At 50.7% G+C, this 19,440-nt stretch overlaps 1 protein-coding gene across 1 annotated transcript; it reads left to right on the top strand.

Moving 5' to 3' along the window:
• Window positions 1-1,279: 1,279 nt before the first annotated feature.
• Window positions 1,280-18,305, top strand: si:dkeyp-121d4.3 (uncharacterized). Its single transcript, XM_061837325.1, has 22 exons — window positions 1,280-2,252; window positions 3,576-3,626; window positions 3,734-3,912; window positions 4,014-4,056; window positions 4,728-4,853; window positions 4,940-5,044; window positions 5,104-5,322; window positions 5,787-5,933; window positions 5,996-6,181; window positions 6,249-6,467; window positions 6,810-6,956; window positions 7,031-7,201; window positions 7,283-7,411; window positions 7,963-8,016; window positions 9,283-9,489; window positions 11,106-11,210; window positions 11,293-11,430; window positions 11,500-11,607; window positions 12,026-12,063; window positions 12,143-14,102; window positions 14,177-14,276; window positions 17,598-18,305. The coding sequence occupies exons 1-22, from the start codon at window positions 1,629-1,631 to the stop codon at window positions 18,206-18,208; spliced, it is 5,667 nt and encodes a 1,888-aa protein (XP_061693309.1). The 5' UTR covers window positions 1,280-1,628; the 3' UTR covers window positions 18,209-18,305.
• The last annotated feature ends 1,135 nt before the right edge of the window (window positions 18,306-19,440 follow it).

Below are 19,440 nucleotides of genomic sequence, written 5' to 3'. Positions count from 1 at the left end.
GTTTGCTTAACATTTAGATGTCACTATCGCGACAGAAGAACTGCAATTCTCTTCCGTATTCTTCCTTTGATTTGAGACCCAAATGTCTTCAGTGGACTGCATAAGAAAACCGAAGGAATCGACCACATGCAATGTCGCCTTCAGGCCTGCTGTGCTTCCGCTCTGCCTCGCTTCTAGACTTAAGTGCGACAATTGAAAAATACCGGCGTCTTCAATTATTGGGACGAAATAGAAATGTGTAACTATGTAAATGACAAATGGTAATTAGGGATCCGTTCTTGATCAATGAATGATTACGGAAGCATTTTGTGGAAACGCACATTCGCCTACTCACCAGACGGCATGAATATATTATGTACGCACAGTACTTACTGTCTGTCATCACAATCCGGTAAGTGAGAACAACGCAAGGAATTTGTCTCTGGTAGTTGGAGCCGCCCAAATACGACGACGTACGTGTTGAGTGTGAAAAACGAGAGAGTTTTTTTTTTTTTATTCTCCCCTTTACCCTCCTTATAAAATGTCAGTTGTGCAAATGATGCAATCTTCGAGCAGTTAGAACGCAAATCACAGCGAAAGTCCAGTGCGGTGATCACTGCAAAAGGGTGGCAAGTCTTCAAGGAGTGGATGCACTTTTAAGCGATGAGTTGAGCGATAGTCTTATCATTTTTACTGGAATACGAATTGGCCCGGCCAGCAGAATGTGAGGCAGGCAGAAAATTGACAGTAGGTTGTTGTAGAATCGTACGTCAGCCGTCCAAGAATTTATGAACTTAATTCCAAAGGGAAGGCGTTGTTGGGAGTGCCTACATCGTAACCACGTTATGTAATGTATGCAAATGCTTGTGTAGTATCGTCTACAATAATGCGGTCACACGTTGATTTATACAGTATTCTATGTTGTAACGTAGCGTTAGGCTTGTCCTGCGACGCGTGGACGAGGTCGACCCCTTCTGTTGTAGGAACCGGAATAAAATTGGCACGAAGCTGGGAAGGCTTTTTATTCACTCCTTTTTCCACAGAGCCCCGATGTCCACCTGTCTTCAACACGCCTCTTCTTTTTCCTCCCGCTCCTCGCACAAAATGTACCACGTACGGAGTTCTACATTACACAACATGACATTATAGTTTCGTCAACAAGAGGAGCGGACTTCAGGCAGTCATACGATACATGTGCTAAAAAAAAAAAATGAATCAATACATATTTCTTTCCCTTGACAAATGAGAGAGAGGGCGAGAGAGAGAGAGAGAGAGAGAAGAGAGAGAGAGAGAGAGAGAGTGTGTCTGACTCCTTTAAAAAGTCAATCGAGCACAAAGGTGTGGAGGCGGCGCTAGAGAGAATCATCCAATCACGTGGACGCACAGAAGAAGAAAAACCCCAAAAGTAGAAGAAGAAGAAGAAAAAGACAAGAAGAAGAAGAAAAACGAAAAAAAAAAAAAAAACCCCAAGAAGACGGCGAAGGAGAAGCAACGGCGGCGGCAGACTTGGCGCTTCCTTCCAACAGTCTGGTGAACCAAAAAAGAAGAAAAAACAAAACAAAAGGCCTACGGAGAGCTCAACTTGTTAAACTTCGTCGCCTCATTAGCCTGCCGGATTAGCTCTTGAGCCTAATACAGACAGCGACGCGATGGGCCACGGACGCAAACCCAATCCGGACGAGCCGCCGCCGGGAGCCTTTGGACCGCCGCCTCCGGACTGTTGGCCGCCGCCGCCCCCGCCCCCCGGAGGCTGGGGCCCCACTCCTCCCGGAGGTTGGGGCCCCCCTCCTCCCGGAGGTTGGGGCCCCCCTCCTCCCGGAGGCTGGGGCCCCCCTCCTCCCGGAGGCTGGGGCCCCCCTCCTCCCGGAGGCTGGGGCCATCCGCCCCCTCCGGGGAACTGGGGGCCTCCCCCTCCGTGCGGCTGGGGCCCGCCTCCCCCAGGAGGCTGGGGCCCCCCTCCTCCCGGAGGCTGGGGCCCCCCGCCCCCTCCGGGGGACTGGGGGCCTCCCCCTCCGTGCGGCTGGGACCCGCCACCCCCCGGAGGGTGGGACCCCGGCCGACCCCCGCCGCAGGGCTGGGGGCCCCATCCGGAGTGGATCCCTCCCCCGCAATGGGACCCCAACGTGCCTCCTCCTCCGTCCTGGGACTGCTCGAACTGGGGCCCGTACGGTTCCGCGCCCGTGCCCTGCATTCCCCCGCCTCCCGACGTCGGCGAAGCGCCCCCGGGCTCCGCGCCTCCCTTCGGCTTGCCGGGATGCCCCCCGCCCGCGTGGGTGAGTGGTCGGCTCGTTTGGTTGTTTTGTCTGGAATCTCCGAGCGAGCGGGGTCCAGTTTGCCACTTTCCAGTTCTGTGGTCACAAAGGACCTTTCCGATGGCGGTCTTGAGCTCCGCCCCCTCGGCCGTGTCCCGCAAGCTTCCGAGGTGGCGACTGAACGGGACACGTTTGAGGTGGATATTCTCTATCGCGGTTTCCGATGACGCCGTCTCGTGTGTCACCGCCAACCTTAGACCAATCGGATAAATTAACGATAGAAGAAAACTGTGTCCTTTGACCTCGATGACACCCAAGATGGCGTCGTTGGATGGTTTTTTTTTTTTTTTTTGCCAAATGCGTCAGACTTGTCCAAGGGAGTTCTACAGAGAGGTCTCAACTATTTCACGCCAAATGTTTGACGCCTCACAAACTTCATATTGAAAATTGATGACCGGAATGCTACTGCCGAGGTATTCAGAGAGGCAGGCAGGAGAGTACTTGGTTTTGTCTTCTGGTAGGAAAGGGGAGAAGGATCCATCCGAGGACCATTTTCTTCGTAACGTGATCTTTTCCGAGCGCAAGCGACTGACAACCGCCGTTGCTCGTGGGACAACATGGCGGCAGGGGCGTGTCAAGACAACGGGGCTATCTGATTGGCTATTATTGTACGAGCCACCGACGGGTCGGAAAGGTCCATTGTTTGCGGCTCAGCCTTTCCATCAGGGTTCCCGGGACTCGTTTTTTAGTGTCTCTCGTGATAAACGCTGCATCAGCTTGGATGAGACTTTGGGACAATGTCACACACGATTTATTGGCTCCTCAGTCGCGGTCAGTCCCCTGGGCAGCGGATGCCGTTCTGGGCCTACGGCAAAACGCCCGCTGCATTCATTCATAGGCGGGCGTTTTGCCGGGGGACGCGAGAACTTTTGGGGATGCCAACCGTTTTCCCACAGTGCCACGTTGAGGGGGGGAAAAAAAAAGTTTCCCGGATTTGTTACATTTTCCTTGGGCAGTTGTTTCATGAGCCACTAGTGCGAGGCTCGAAATGAGCAAAAACAGCGAAAAGTCGAATTCCGGTGAACCCGTCCCCTGATTTTTCAAAGTGTTCCCAGTTGGTGTTCCACCCTGTTGCAGCGCTTTGGGAGACGTTTGCGTTTACGCCGACTCTTGCCGCGTTGCTACCAAATGTGGAGCCGCGCCCCCATTGGCTTGTTCTCGAGGTTTTCTCACTGTTTTCTGAATAGCTGCAGCGTTTGTCAGGATTTTTCTTCGTCTTTGAAGTAAATAAATCCTGAAGTCAATGTGGGGTTGTTTGCTTTCCTAATCCGGCTGCCGTTTCAGCCTCCCGTGCAGGAAGCGGCAAAGGATCCGGCGCCAGAGAAGCCCGAGTGGGTAAGTGGGCGAGCCCGACCCGTGCCGGCGGCAGCGTCAATGGCCGCCGGTGGCCTCGAGTGTCTGATGATTTTTTTTTTTTTTTTTTTTTGCGGGGGTGGGGTCAGATCAAAGCCTTGATTTCAGCGCCGCCCACGGAGACTCCCCCGGTTGAAAGTAAGACGGTGACTGTGCCCAGCGAGCCCGCGGCCGGGGACAAAAGTGCAGCTGCCAAATCCGCCCCCACGCTGGAAGCCGGCGTGGCGGCCAAAGCCTTCGGACTGCTGGGGACGCGATCCTTTGACAAGTAGGCCCTCGTTTGCGGAACCGCCACCGTTGACGTATCGTCATGTTGAGAAGTCGCGTCTCCCCGTCCCGCGGCCTGACGTGTTTCTCTTTTGTCGTCAGACCTCCGGCGGGCAGATCGACGGGCATCATCTCCTTCATTGGGGTACGTTCTGCTCGGCTCGGCGAGGGCCGGCCGCTATCGAATTTGCGCACACGAGATTAGCTCCTACCCCCTACCCCAGATGTTTTCCATTTCGTTCCGACCGTGAAGATTTATGTCGAGTCCGAGCACGCGCAGACGGAACCTTTCCCGGCCGGTTGCATTCCGATGACCGTCGACATGGTGAAAATGGACTTTTGGCTGGTTTGGCGCTGAAATTTTAATGGTATTGGGCCCGCGTTTACATTCCGTTTGGGCTCCTGAAGCCAAGCATGTAAACCAGGCTAGTCTTGCAGCCTAACCTAGACCGCAGGGCACATTGAGACCAACAGCCGCACTCACAATCACACCGACGGGGAAACCGGAGTGTCCACCCGGAGAAAAGCCACACAGGCACGGGGAGAACATGCAAACTCCACGCAGGCGGGGCTGGAATTTGAACTTATGAGAGTGACACTCTACCCGTATAGTAATCAAAATAACAAGTGTGATTTTTCAAGATTTCCCAGGCATTGCAAAGACAACCCGGTCATTTGGGGAGGGAGTTTTGGGGCAATTCTTGGCTGGTCCACGGCACGCGTTTGCTATACTTCCTAACCAATCCGCGCCTCGTGTCGAACATGCGAAGGAGCCTTCTGATGACGTTCAGGCCGTTGCCTCTTTTGCGTCTTCAGCCCACGTTCGGTTCCATCGAGCGAGAAGACATGGAGAAGTACACCTTTGACTTCACCGCCTTCTTCGGGAACCCCAAAGCGATGAAGCCCGGCGTGCGAGTGCACTTCACCGCCTGCAACCTGAAGGTAGAATAATGACGGCGACGTCTCTTTGACAAAGAGACCCCGCCCCGGGATGATCTGACTGCTTTGCGCACGGACCTGCCCTACAGAACAGCCAGATCGCGACGGACGTGAAAGTGGCTCCGGGCGGCACGGAGAACGTGGATCCGGACATCTACGAGGGCGTGGTCAGTCAGCCCATCGTGGAGGCGCAGGTGAGCTCCGCCCGCCCGTCCGGCCGCCAGAACGCCGTTGAGCTCCCCTGTCCTCGCAGCCCGGCGAACGGCAGTTTCCCGGTCAGGTGCACGTGGACATCAAGCCGTTGAGGACCAATCTGCCGTTCGACCGCAAGGACAGCGGCGTCACGCTGCTCAAAAACGACCAAGTTCTCATGAACCTGCTGACTGACATCGTCACTAAGAAGAGGCGCGCCACCAACATCCGACCCAAGCTTCCCGACACCTTCCAGTTCACCAAGGAGACCCGCGAGAAGGTGAGGGAACTCGCGCCGATAGCTCGATCGTTCCCGGCCGTGATGCTAAGCTAGGAGGCGCAAAGTCGCTAGCGAGAAGGTGAGGGAACTCGCGCCGATAGCTCGATCGCTTCCGGCCTTGATGCTAAACTAGGAGGCGCAAAGTCGCGAGCGGCGCTGTCAGAAATTATTCTTTTGATAGGCCAAATATATTTATTGTGAGGGGGGGTTACCTCACTGGATTATGAATAGATATCATCGTGTATGATTCTTATTTCAGCATTTATATACACACACAGTGTTCAGAGTTACATTGCATTCAGTTGCTAAAATCATCTCATTTCATTTTTGTTCTCATTAATGTACACGTATTGACGGCTGTGGGATGACACTGGTTCTATCGATGTCCGCGTCCGTTGGCCCTGCCGAGACGTACCCGAGGCCTCTCCGCGCGCGGCCGACATTTTTTACGCTCCACTTGGTAGGGCGTCATCGTCAGCTTGGGCGAAGTCGACGGCGTCATCAAAGCAGACCCGCACGGCGATCTTCCCTTCGACCTCAAGGAGAACTTCAGCGACGTGGACTTCACCCCCGAAGACGTCAACGAAGAAGTGGAGTTCACGCTCCACGAGGTAAGACCTCCGTGAGCCCGGCGACCGGGCGGGACAGATCAGAATCTTTGTCCTCCGATCAGCTGCGGGCGGGCAACCGGGCCATTCGCATCCGGCGGGTGAAGGAGCCTCTGTTGCTGACCCTCTGCAGCCCCACCTCAAAGGTCACGACCCTGCCGCCGGCGAAGGCCAAGCCGGCGCCGGCCAACATGTGGCTGGACCCCGAGCTGTATGAGGGAGTGGTCAGCCAGCCCATCATTGAGCCCACGGTGAGCGAGCGTCGCCGTTCCCTTGGTCGGGCGCCAGTCGGCGGTTCTGATGCTTTTTGGCACGCAGGCCAGTGCGCAGGGCTACCCGGGGCAGATCTTCGCCAACATCGGACCCCTCCACACAAATGTGACCTTTGACCGACGAGACTGCGGCGTCACGCTGCTGAAGAACGACCGTGTGCTCCTCAGCCTGCTGGTCAACCTGAACACCAGGAAGAAGCGCGCCACCAACATCCGACCCAAGATCCCCTTCACCTTCGTCCATACCAATGAGAAGCGAGAACTGGTGAGAGTCGGACTCGGTGGTTTTGTTCAGTGTATTATTCATTGGTTGTCGTGGTAACGTAACGCATTGGTTTTCATGTACGTTTTCCAGTGTACAACCATAAATGTTGGGTTACATTTTTGGAGGTCAAACCCAACATGAAGTTTGAAATGCCATTTCTCATCTAGGCCAGGCCAGATTTGAACCCGAGGCTGATTTGCTCACCAGTACCCCCCCACGGTTCCGCTAGCTTTATAAACCTCTGTTCCGAAAAAACAAACATTGATGGGCACTCGAGGACAAATCATCCACTCTGCGTTTGTCTGGACGTATGCGACTCTTGAACCGCCTGCGCCGTTCCAGGGCATCATCGCCAGCCTGGGAAAGGCTGAGGGTGTCCTGACGTCGGAGGAGCACGGAGATCTGCACTTTGACCGCTGCGAGAACTTCAGCGACACCGAGTTGGACGCCGGAGACATCAACAAGGAGGTGGAGTTCACCCTTCACAAGGTGAGACCGGCGCCGCCCGCTCGTCAATTAAAAGGTGCCGGTTGACCTCTCCGCGGCTTTGTGCTCGCACAAAGGACGGGGACAAAAAGAGCGCAATCAGACTCCGGAGGACCAAGATGGTCGAGGACCGAATCATGACGGAGAAGAAGAGACGGGAAGAGGAGGAGAAGAAGAAAAAAGAGGAGGAAAAAGATCGGAAGCACAAGGAGGTGGCGTCCGCGGCGCTTGCCGCCGCCAAAGACAAGGTTAGTAGTCGTCGCTCATAAGCGTCCGTCCGTCCGCTCGCTTCCCGTCTGGCTCACTTGCCGTCTGCCCGCATCCCGCAGTGGACCCTGCTCGGCTTCAGCGTTCCCATTCCCGACACCCAGCTGGAAATCAGCAAGGAGCGCTTCGACGGCACCGTCCTCAAAGCGGCCCGAAGAAGTTGCGTCAAAGAGGAGCCCCCGGACGAACAGGCACTCATCATCAACATGGTTGCTATTACTACAGGCATGAGCATTTCACGGAAACGATCGTTCCGTTACCCAGCCTGAGAAAACACGGAACCGAAAGTCCGTTTCCCAGGTCTCAGGGCTTACTTTTAATAAAATTCGCCCATGTGTGGAATGTATAAAACGAGTTCTCAATGAAATACAACAATCTGTATAAAAGGAACTTACATGAAGCCCTTTATTTTGAAGGATTCAAACGCCCAGCTTTGTCAGCGTGGTTTACAAACGGCACCGGTTTCCGCTTCTGCGCTACGCATGCGCAAGGTCGACTTATTCATAGCCGCTAGTCAAACGTGTCGGTTGCTAAGCGTAAAAGACAAAATGCTCATGCCTGCTGAGGCTTTATTCTGAAGTGCATGTAAAAACCTCAGTGGGAACCGAAAAATCGTTTCCCAGGACGAAAATCAACGGAACCGAAAGATCGGTTACCATACTTGCCGAAATCCTCATGCCTGTTACTGGCATAACGCTGACCACGCAGTGAGGTGAAAGGTGATGGGCACATGTGTTTGCAGGTGAAGAGCAAGGTGGAGGAAGCGGAGATGAAGACGGAGCCTCAGGGTGACGAGGTATCAACTCCTCGTCTTCCAAATTGCACCACTGCCGTAAATAGGAGGCCGGCTCGCTAGAACGCGCGCGCTCGCTCGACGTATTGGCCACGCCTGAATCAAGCGACGAGGTGGATGATAGTCTAACGTCTTTTTTGGGGGGAGGGGGGCACACCGTCACACGATCAACCGAAACTGCCTCGCGATGGACGCATTGAGCACTGAATTTCCTTTGACGTCGACGCGCTGGCAGTACGTGAAGCAGCTCTGAACGCGCGCTTTTGGCATCACTACCGCACGTGCTCAGTACGGTTCACTTGCATTTCCTATTTCCGGGTGAAGACTGATTTGTTTCGGAGCAGGCTTCTTCACGTTCGTGAAATAAACACGTTAGATTAATGTCAAGACTACACAAAATAAGCGACGTCTTTCAATATTTTTTTCTACTATTTTTCCCGCTGGACTTCAGATTTGCGAGTGCGATGGCGCAAACGCGCTCGTCAAACTTTTGCCGCGTGCCGACTGCGCTGGTGAGCTCTGGCAAGAATTAAGAAGAGTTTTAAAAAATGGCACCAGCACTGTCCACAGTGTAGGTATTTGCTTCGCAGTCACACTGGATTAATTTTTCACGAAAGAGTAAGTCAATCCATTTCCAGCTAGCAAATATTTATAAGAAGGGGGAGGGAGCAGCGGGTGTGTTCCAACTACGGTGGGGGGGGTCGATTCAGGGTCCACCAGGAAGTCGAATCTCACATTCAGGAGGAGCGCCGTGGAACAGCGGCAGGGTCCTCCCAGGGTACATGAGACTAGTCTACATGGGTTTTGTTGACTTGGAGAAGGCCTTTGACCGTGTCCCTTGGGAAATCCGATGTGTGTATGTGGTGGGGGGGGGGGGTGATTTTCGGGAAGTACGGGGTACCAAACCCCCTGAGTAATAATACTTTACAAAAGGATCACGTCAAGGGTACCATACGTAAAGTGTCCTCTGTGGGGACGGCCAGGAAAACCACCGGCGCCTCAGTCCTCAACGGGTTGTTGGGTAAGATTATCGCCTCGGTTCTATTTCTAAGTGATTGTACAGCACACAAAATAAATTGGGGGGAAACTTGCAAGAACGACAAAAATTGACACAGTACTATTGTGCTTGTCATTTCCAGTGTCTGTCATTTGCTTTCCATCAGAACAATTGGAAAAAATTGGTAATCGGGGGAAAGGCTCTAAAACTCTTTTGGTGGTTGATACCTTGCTCGCTTACTGAAATGTGACGCGCTACTTGTCGACTTGCAGGCGATTGTCAAAGAAGAAGAAGAAGAAGAAGAAGTGAAGATCAAGATGGAGGAAGTGGACACAGGAAAGACAGAAGAGATCCAAGGCGGAGTCGTGAGGCCGGAGGAGGCGGGGCTTCTGGTGATGACCATCGAGGCTTGTCAGAAGCAACTTCCTTTCGGCCCCACTGACCTGCTCACCGGCGCCACCATGTTGACTGGCGACAAGGTTTGATTGGATTGATCACTTGCATTCTTGAACAAACGGGACATTAAAATGGAGAGTGAAAGAAAAAAAAAAAAAAAATCAAAAGCGGCACTGTGAAAAAGTATGCAAAAACCCCCTCATTTTGTGCCACTACTCACTACAAGAGTTGTAATCATGATTTGGATTGGGGGTTTAAAGAGATGTAGACGCCTCGGGATCCCTCCGGAAGAGTTGGGAGAAGTGGCTGGGGAAAGGGAAGTCTGGGTATCCCTGCTCAAGCTACTTCCACCGTGACCTGACCTGGAAAAGCGCTACATGATGGATGGATGGATGGACGTTTGGTGTAGACAACAGAATTTTTTGTTTATTTTGGGGGGGGGGGGGGATTGAGTAACAACTTAATGTTTTTTTTCCCCCCCTCTGTGGTCAGAAGCTCTTGTTTTTATTTTTCTTCCGAGCGCAGTAGTAAACAGTTGCGTCATCTGTGAATAGTAAACCTTTAAATCGTTTTGAGACACTGCCGGTATTGCGATATATGTAATCGTTGAGGTCCGAGCGCGGACCCTTGGGGAATCCCTTGAGTTATCTTAAATTGATTTGATTAAACGTTAAGCTGCACATTGTCACATCTGTCATACACAGCAGGTCAATTTTTATGAAGTTTTACACAATCAACGAGTTTAAAAAAAAAAAAAAAAAACAATAAGCGATCCCGATCTGACCGCAGGACGGAGCCGCGAATCTTATTGAAATGACCTGTTCATTTCCTATAGTCTTGTGTGCATTATATCGCCGAAAATACAGGCGTATTCTTCTAGTCGACGGGAGTGAGTACATACAGGAATGAATGCACTGTGCCTACTTTTCCTGACGTGTTTGTTTGTTGGTGTGGCGTGAGATTTTTCAGTTGTTGGCGCCATAAAGGCTGGAATCCACGGCTCGAGTTCGATCGAGCACTTGTATTATAATCGGTCTGGTCAAAGCAAGATTACAACAGGGTAGAAATATTGGGTGCTAACTTACTCTCATGCAATGACCTTTTGACCTAACGCCGGGATATTTACGGACAAGTGTGCGAAACTGAGTGAACGTGCCTCTAGTGGAAGTTTCTTTTCTGAGCAGCTGTGACCACCAACACACTTTTCGCCGCAATCCGCTCTAGTTGTCAGCGCTACGGTAACCAGTGCGTTTGAATTGACCAGGCCGGGTCATCGCGGTAAAATGCAGCAGTACCGGAATACGCAGTAGTCTGATGTTGTGCAATCACGAGAGAGCAAATTTGTCTTGTAGTCTGATCTCGTCTGTGCCACGCCGCCGACGTTCCGATATACCGTACACGATGGCAACGGCGCGTAAATGTCTTTTGCGGTCATTGATCGGATCGACGAATTATGACAAAGTATCCCAAGTCAAACGTTTCTCCACTAATAGTCCCGGCTTCTCATTCTTTATTTGTCTGCTTTGCTCATTTATCGATGATAATCAACAGTGAGGTGAGCAAGTAAGCGCTCGTTGAGGCGTCTTACGGATATCAAGGCAGTGTTGACGTGTGGAGGGGTTTTCAGGGTTAAAAATGGCACACACAAGTGCTCGTTTTGGAATGAACACACATGCTGAACTAATGGCACCATTTCCAGGTGCGGTTCAACGTGGCGACCAATCGGGAGACCAAAGAAGAAAGAGCCACGTTTGTGCAAATCCTTCCGACCTCATTTGACGATTCCACAGAACAACGACGACATGTGAGACGCCGTCATCCTTTCCTTTTGGCGGAGGTGTGGGCGGGGCTTACGGTTGGGCTCGGCCCGGTGTGCGTGTTTGCAGGGAATCGTCATTGAGTTCTCAGAGGATTCCGGTCTAATCAAGTGCACGCAGAACCCTCAACTCTTCTTCTACATGTCAGAGTTCATCGGAAAAAAGAAACTGCAGCTGAACGAGAAAGTGGAGTTCAGCGTGGTCCCGGTAGGTCCGAGTACGGCTCTTCTGACTTGTCCCGTCGTGGCTTTTCTCACACGTGGGCCCGCGTTCCAGCATGAAGAAGCGGCGGGTGGCCACCAGGCCATCAGGATCACACGTTGTACTGAGAACGTTTTCCTACCCGCCAAAAAACTGGGCGCCATCGCCACCGGCAAAGGGAAGGTAAGACTCTTGGTCTGCTCTTCTGTGAAACTCGACTGCGGCCCCTTTTGTCTCATCACTGTACCAAAAGCATTACTGAGGCAAGGCACGTAGTTTGCTTCTGATCGATATCAAGGCACGCCGCTAAATGTGGCCCAAAAACCTTTTTCCAGACTGCATAATTATTCTCTTTAACATTTCCCATATCCTTTGCCATTTTAGTATATGTTCTGTTATTTGGATTGGATTACTTCCTTTTATTGTAACGGTTTGTGTATGGAGATCGTAAGTGGCTTGAAAGGAGCCCCTAAATTCAAGTGAAAGTTCAAATGCAGAAAAGGCACCGACCAGACCTCACAGCCTTTTGGGGGGCGTTGGGGGTCGGTGGCTAAAAATGTTTCTTAGTTAGGGCTGTTAATGCTTCCTGCTTCTTCCTCAGATGACCATCAAGCTGGCCAAACCTTCCGAAGACTCAGAGTAAGTCGATTCATTGCATGTTGAATCTTTTAATGGAGTGTTTCAGATGTATTGCAACAATTTTCTTTTCTAAAAAAAGGAAGGAGGTGCCAAAGGCAGACAGGCTGAAGACGGTTGTGAAACAATTACGATCTCAGGACAAGTCCACTTCGAGCAAGCGTTGTGTCAACAGCCGGAGTCCGAGTCGGAGCAGGAGTCCGAGTCTGCCCAAAGACAAATTTGGACGTGAAATCAAGAAGAGACGCAGCACTAGTCTGGAAGACCGCTGCAAAAGCCGGCATAGACTGAGAAGCTCAAGTCGAGAAAGGTCCTACAGACGTACGAGAAGTCGGAGCAGAAGCAGTAGCAGAGAAAGATCTAAGAAGAGAAGGAGCAAAGTCAGTGTTGAGCAAGGAGGACACACGAGGAGGAGAGAGCGCAGTCCTCCTCCCAGAGCTCGTGCCGGAGCAGTGGATGACGAACTGGCGAGAAAGAAGCGAGAGTTGGAAGAGCTCAATGAGATGATTGCCTTCAAGAAGTCACTGATGGATCCTCGAGGCTCGGACCACGCACACCAAACTTGCATCGACTATGATCACGGCCGGATCGCGAACCCTTTGGCGGAGTTCAGACCGGTCCGCTCCATTTTGAAGAAAAGACCAGCGGACCCGGAGTTCGCCCGCCGTCTCCCCCCGCTTTACGACGATCCTTACTACGACAGGCCCTATCTGCATTTTAGCGAGCGCTATGCTGATAGCGCTTTTGCCAGATATCCATATGACAACCACCCTTACAGCAATCATCCCTATGGTAAAGATCAGTATGAAAGCTCTTCAACCTCCAGCCAGCGTTACACCGACCGTTACGATGTTTACGACGAACCGTATGACGACCCGTACTGCGACCCGCCGTACGCGGACCAAGCTCATCACAGTCCCCACACAAAGAGCCAGACTACAGAAACATTTGCGTCGTCAACTTCTGCCTCTTCATCTCTGCAAAGGACCTTCAGACACTCTTCTCCTACAGAACCGCTTTCCAAAACCTCCTCACCAAGCCGCTCAAACACACCACCGCCTCTTCTCCAGCAGCCCCCGCTTGATCGCTTTCTTGATATGCTTCAGAAGAAGGTGATTCCTGAAAAACAAGTGGAACCAGAATCTGTCAGTGACGTACTTCTGCCACACGAGCGACCCCTTGAAGATGGCAAAGGCTTCTCCCGGATTGTGGGTCTGGCTCAAGAGTCCCCCGATAGCTGTGTCGGTGTGGACGATGAGAAAAAATCACCTTTGATAGAGAAAGCACCCGACTTGCCCAAGAGCAAGACGGCGCCCTACACACAGATCCAGACTTTGCTGCGTAACATTGGCCTGAAGTTGACGACAGGAGATATGTCGCAGCTGGCCAGCTGCGCCTCAAAGTCCTCGTCCACAGATACCATACCTCCTGCTCCCCCCCCCATCTTGTCCAGTTTGGAACCTCCCAGCAAAAGGAAAGATGTCTCTGAATATGAAGAATTCCTCGATCAACAAGAATTGGAGACACTAAAAAAGGCCCAAGAGCTGCAAGATCTTACCAAGACGATGGGAAGCATGTCATCGACACCCAGACCTCCTCCCGGGGCTCCACCTGCACAATACCGGCATCCATCCCCACCTAACTGGCCTCTGGAGAGTTCCTCGAAAGCGCCGCCTCCTCCTCCACCTGCAAATAGCCGTCTCCCTCCGGGACCACCTCCTGGACCGCCTCCCCGTCGTCCTCCTGGACAGCCTCCTTTCATGGTGTCCCCCAGGGATTCCATGCTGGCTGTAGCTCCGGGCCTTTGCTCCTCCAGTCCCGCCCCGCCACCAGCGACTACCAGTGAGGAGGAGTCGAACATCTCCACAACAGTGGCCAAATGCTTGAAGGTCATCGAGAGTGTGAAATCTCTGGCTGCTACTCCGACAGCAAAAATGCTCAAATCGGTCCAGTTCTCTTTACCATCAGAGTCGGTCTTGGGCTCCGGTCATGCTGGCTCACTGCAACAAGTTGGTGACGCGAAAAGCAGGCAGAAGGAGAAGGTCAGAGGCTGCAGTAGCGTTTGCCCGCAAGAGCGTCTCCACAGCACGTTCATGTGTCTTTTGTTGTGACGCAGCTGGATTTGAACAACCAGAAGATCCTAGACCCGCATAAACAGCAGTCCCAGGACACGGAAGCCCACAAGAAGCGAGGCAGTGGCGTCATGATGGCTCCAGGTATCAAAGCTTGACATTGCGTTGACGACACGTGACGTTATGAGTCTCAAAATGTTTCGTACTTCCTCAGCCTTGGTCCTCTTTTGTGGACAAGCTCTGGTACTGATCGCAGTAACGTTCGGTAGAGGGTTTCACGAAGATGCTTCCAATGTGGAAGAACGTTAGGAGGATATTTGATGTCCGTGTAGCTCGCCAGTCACCCAGTTCACGGTAATCTCCAAAAGTTGAATGAAGGCAAAGACTGCCACGGTGACGTTTCACCCTTGTAAATTTCCTGGAGCCCGATTCCGGTTCTTCATTTCCATTCTTTTATAGGGGGCTGGTTTCTTGCTTTAAATCAAGCGTGTCCAAATGATCAACGTGAATTTTCTTAGCAGCCTCCAGCACAAACATTCCTCTGAATAAACATTTGACTTGCGTTCTTCCTCATCAGTATTCATATAAAACCTGTGTGTGGAACGTAATTGCCAATAATTATATGGGGCTGTTTGATCACATCAAGTTTTTACTTGACTTGCTGTTTTAAGCATGTAGTCTTTTAAGGGTTTGAAGGGTACGCACCACAACCCCAGCAGTGTGCACGACACAAATTTCGAACCGGAGCGATCCCTTTCCTACCCACCGATGAGAGACAAGGGTTAGTGTTTGTGATTTTTGTGAATTTTGTCCCAATTCATTGTGACGCTGAGTTGCTAGCTTGACCTTTGTTGAAGTTTTAGCTCAATGTTCAGCTTGTAAATGGACTCTTTCTACTTAATTCTAGGATGGAAAAGTCATTTATTTCATTTTTGTCTTTCACTTTGCTGCGGTGCAAGAGCGCGACGCACCATTGAACTCGTGAGCTGGCTGCCTGACTTTTTTTGTTTCACTCACTCGACTGACTTGACGTGGGCTGCGCTGGAGGGGGCGCGTCGGACTTTCACATCGCGAAAGCCGACTTCAGGCAAAAGGATTGGTCGCCAGTCAGTCGCAGGGCACATTTAGTCACCGTCACTGATTGGCAAGTGAGCCCGCGGCGCCTGTACCAAAGTCAGGCGAGTGGACGACTCCACCGTCAGCGACCTATCTTCACGCCACAATCTAATCTTAAATTTTCATTCGAACACAGCGCTGGCTTCCTTCCTTCGTTACTTTTCGTCACCTTCTTCTTTCAAATTTCTTGAATTTTAACAATTCAGAGAGAACCAGAATGTTAGCCCTGTGGTGGGGAACTCTTCACCTACAATGTCCAAGTTAAGAAGCCGTTTGGAATTTAAAAAAAAAAAACCAACAACAACCAGAAGAGACCCTTTGCCTCCATTCAACTGTTGAACGTGGAGCCGCATGGAAGCTCAGCTCAGGTTTGCATCCGTCACAGCGAGTAGCGGCGTTCGAGTCCAGCCGTTTAGAAAATCTTTACTGCGAGCATCTGTGCCGACTAACTTCTTGGTCTTTGCATACTTTTGCTAGCACATCGTCTCAAATGTATGCTGTTTGCTGTGCGCAGCTTTGCTCAAGGTTTACTTTTCATCTAAAGGTAAAGGTCCATTGCAGATATTTACCACATCAAGTAATAAAGTTGCTCGCTAGCTAGCTAAATAGGCACACGTCTTCATTTCTGCTAAACTGACTCCCACTTTCCAGGTAAGTTGAACATAGTTTTCACCAGCTCTTCACAGTCTGATGGATCTTTGCTTCACATGCAGGAACTTTGACCAACGGTTGTCTTTATCTGAAACTTCTGGTTTTGTTGGGTTGAATGATTTAGTGCTACTGGCGGTAGCAGTTTCCTACAAAACAGCTTTCAAGGACATGGCTTGATGTGACTTAAGGAACAAAATGTTTAAAGGTGCAAAAATGGTTTTTTTTTTCTTCTTTTCCTCTCTGGTAAAGTTGACTGACGAGCCATTAAAATTTCAGCTAGCTTTGAAGACATGTGAATTCAACTTTTGTTGTTCTAGAATGTAAATAAGTAAAGGAGTAAGTAAGCTCTGTAGCTCCTGTGAGCATTAACTGTGAATAGCGTAAAACTTGAGTTTTATCAGAGCCACAGACGTAAGCCATGTTCACGAAAGCTTTCGCTCAGGAAAACTTTTCTGCCTCAAGACGACACTTTGGACAGCACGCCGTGCACGTTGAGACGTGGTCTTAACTAGTTTGTTGTCAAAGGCTATTGTGTTTCGCATGTGGTAAGTGTCGGTTCAGAGTCAGGGTAAGTAAAGTTGCCATCTTTATTCTGACAACATTCAAACTTTGTCAGCGCACCATTACGTTCCTGTTTGTCAGCTACAATTAGCAATGTCGTGTACGTAAAGTTTTGACATCCAATTCCGTAAAATGGTTCTATACAAAGCTGAACTATTTTGTCCGTGCAGTGGCATGCTACGGATTGTAATAGTGTATGTCATAGTTTATCTTCTTCCAAAGAGATGTGTACACCCGGACCAAGCTAGCCACAATAGCTAGACGTGGAAAAATGTTTCACATCAAGCCCGTTATGACAAGGTAGCCCCTCCTGTTGGAAATACACAGCTCGTTGCACCTTCTCGCTAGCCAGCTATGATAATGTACTCGTCAGGGTGTGAAATACAAATGTTTGTTTCGTTTCGAAGAAAACTCTTGCGACTTTTGAAATGAATCTTTGTTAGTAGCTAGCGTTTGCTTGTAAGACATCTTGAGAGGCTTAAGAAAGTCCGTTAATGAACGTTGTCTGATCCAGTGTTTCCCAACCTGTATTGAGCCAAGGCACATATCATATCGTACATGAGAAAAATATCACAGCTAGCATACCACCTTGAAATGTCCTCGTTCCAGTTTCGTCACACACTGACCTACTCGGTGTGAAATCTGAGCCTGTTCATTTGAACGTGTCGCTATTATTCTGGCAACAGGTGCATATAAAGTTCACTTGGTACCTTCTGCCATCGAGCGGAGGAGTGTTCAATGTTTTTCTGCTCGTCACTATCCGCTGATGGCATAGTTAGATCGCTAACGAGATAAAGATCCAACCCAAAAGTTTTTAGCTATGACTGTGCATTATTTTACCAAGTATGAAGTAAAAAAGAATTTTCTGCGGCACACTTGCTGATCTCTCACGGAACAGTGATTGTGAATCACTGGTCAGATCGTTGGAGCGTTTGCTCGTTTGCTGCGAGATGAGTCTGATCTGCAAAGGTAAGTGAGCAATAATTTGGATTTCTCAATCTTTTGAGTTTACGCATGATGTTCTGCAGGGGGGCTAGCTAGCGCACCTTTTCTGTAAAAGTTTCAGTTAAGAGGAACTAAAGCGATTTGTGAAGCAGCTTTGGAGTGCCATCCATGGGTTTTCCTTCATGTCCACAGGAAATCCACTCGGCATGGAGCCCTGGAACGTTTGGATCTGCGGTCATTCATTGGTGTGCTGGGCGGAGTCGCGGGCTAAGTCTGCAGAGGTAGGTGCGCAGCTGAGTATGGACCCTGGCAAGGTGGTCCTCTGGTGGAAGGGGGTCCAGGGCATGACGTGGCCCCAGCTGCTGCCCCTTCTCCACCAGCTGAAAGTCACTTGGCCCCAACCAAATATCATCATCGTGCACCTGGGCGGGAACGACCTGAACACCGAAACGCCCAGCGACCTGCTGGCGTCCGTCAGGAGGGACGTGACCTCCATGAGGGCAATCTTCCCGCACTGCATCCTAGTTTGGTCCCACATCCTCCCCCGCCGGGCGTGGCACCACTCAGCCGACGTCCACGAAGTGGATCTGATCCGAAGCACGGTCAACCGGCGGATCCACAACATAGTCTCCGAGGTGGGTGGCGTCTCTCTGACCCACGACAACATCCGCTGCGGGGCCAACACGGGCCTCTATCGGCCCGACGGCGTCCATTTGTCGCAAAAAGGAATCGACGTGTTCAACGGGAACTTGCGCGACTTTCTGCAGAAGTGGGCCGGGGAAGCCAGGGCCGCCTCCCAGTGACGGGATGCGTTTACGTTTTGCTTCGGCTCCACTTCTCACCTTTTTCGTTGTTACCTTTTTGTTTTTGTCAAATTCTAATAAATCTCATTTGACCATTGCTGTTATTTTATTATTGTGGGTGGGAGGAGGCAATTGATCCCGTTGGCTGAGATGAACAGAAAGCAGACACCGTTTGACCGCATCGTAACCCAAGTCAGATGAGTGAATTGCAACGCTATCCGCAAAGACTCGTGATCAAGCTAATTCGAAAAGGAAACGGGTCTTAAGACTTCTTGTCCTCTTCTTCCAATCGTTTGATTTTTCAGATTTCTTTAGTTCAAACGACACCCCCCAAAGCTGAGAGGAAATTCTTTTTGGGCCGTTGGCTTTTTTTTATTTCGCCGTTCAATCCACCCTTTGCTGGAGTTTTCACAGCTTCCTGTTGTGACTGGTCTAAAAAACTGCTGATTGGGTGAGGAAACCTTTTAAAAAAAATACCGACCTGACTTGACTAACCGTAACCCCACCGTTGTTGAAGAAGGGTGTCCCACATGTATGCTTCCCCATCTCTGTCCGTGTTGTTCCCCCTCTTTTGTATCTCAGTGGCCTCTCTTATCCATCTTTTATGAAATGGTTTGATAAGATGACCTTCCCATTTTCCCAGTTTTTGCATTCTGGTGAAGGGTCCCCTGTGAATGGTCCTTCTTTCATTTGTTCTGGCTTGTGAAGCTTTCTCTAATGCAATGTATTGTTGCAGGAGTTGCGTGGGATTTCACGGATGGCGTCACATTTCTTGACTGGCGTTTGTGGGTCCTTGGGGTGTAGGTGCTGTTGTTGGGAGGGTTTTTTTTTTTTTTTTTTTTTTTATAATAGCTACGGCACCAATCTTAAAACAACCGCACCTACGCCACAAGGACCCGATAACGCGGGACTAGAAATGTGACTTCATCTCGGTAATCCAATGCAAATCCTGCAATACAACATCCGTTAGAGAAACTGAACAAACCTTCAGTATCAAACAGCGGGAGGTTTCACCAGGAGAACAAGGTGGATCACGGATTGGGAAAATTGGAAAACAATCTTACAAGAGATGCAAAATGAGGCCATAGAGAGATGATATACGGAAGCGGGGACGAGGGCGGAAACATCCTCCCACGCACCTGGGACACTGTTCTTTAATGTCGGGCGAGGGGGTTGAGTCAGGGAATTCTACCGTGCCGCTTTCCTGACCCTCCATCCGTCCATTTTTGGAG

This window comes from Syngnathoides biaculeatus, chromosome 12, assembly GCF_019802595.1.
Source record: "Syngnathoides biaculeatus isolate LvHL_M chromosome 12, ASM1980259v1, whole genome shotgun sequence".
NCBI lineage: Eukaryota > Metazoa > Chordata > Actinopteri > Syngnathiformes > Syngnathidae > Syngnathoides > Syngnathoides biaculeatus.
This window is presented reverse-complemented; position numbering and strand designations above follow the sequence as displayed.

Excerpts from the sequence above, each read along its gene's own strand:
- si:dkeyp-121d4.3 (XM_061837325.1), top strand. The coding sequence starts at position 1,629 with ATGGGCCACGGACGCAAACCCAATCCGGACGAGCCGCCGCCGGGAGCC. Across the intron at positions 3,627-3,733 it reads CGCCAGAGAAGCCCGAGTGG|ATCAAAGCCTTGATTTCAGC; the intron begins GTAAGTGGGCGA and ends GGGTGGGGTCAG. Across the intron at positions 14,277-17,597 it reads TGGCGTCATGATGGCTCCAG|GAAATCCACTCGGCATGGAG; the intron begins GTATCAAAGCTT and ends TCATGTCCACAG.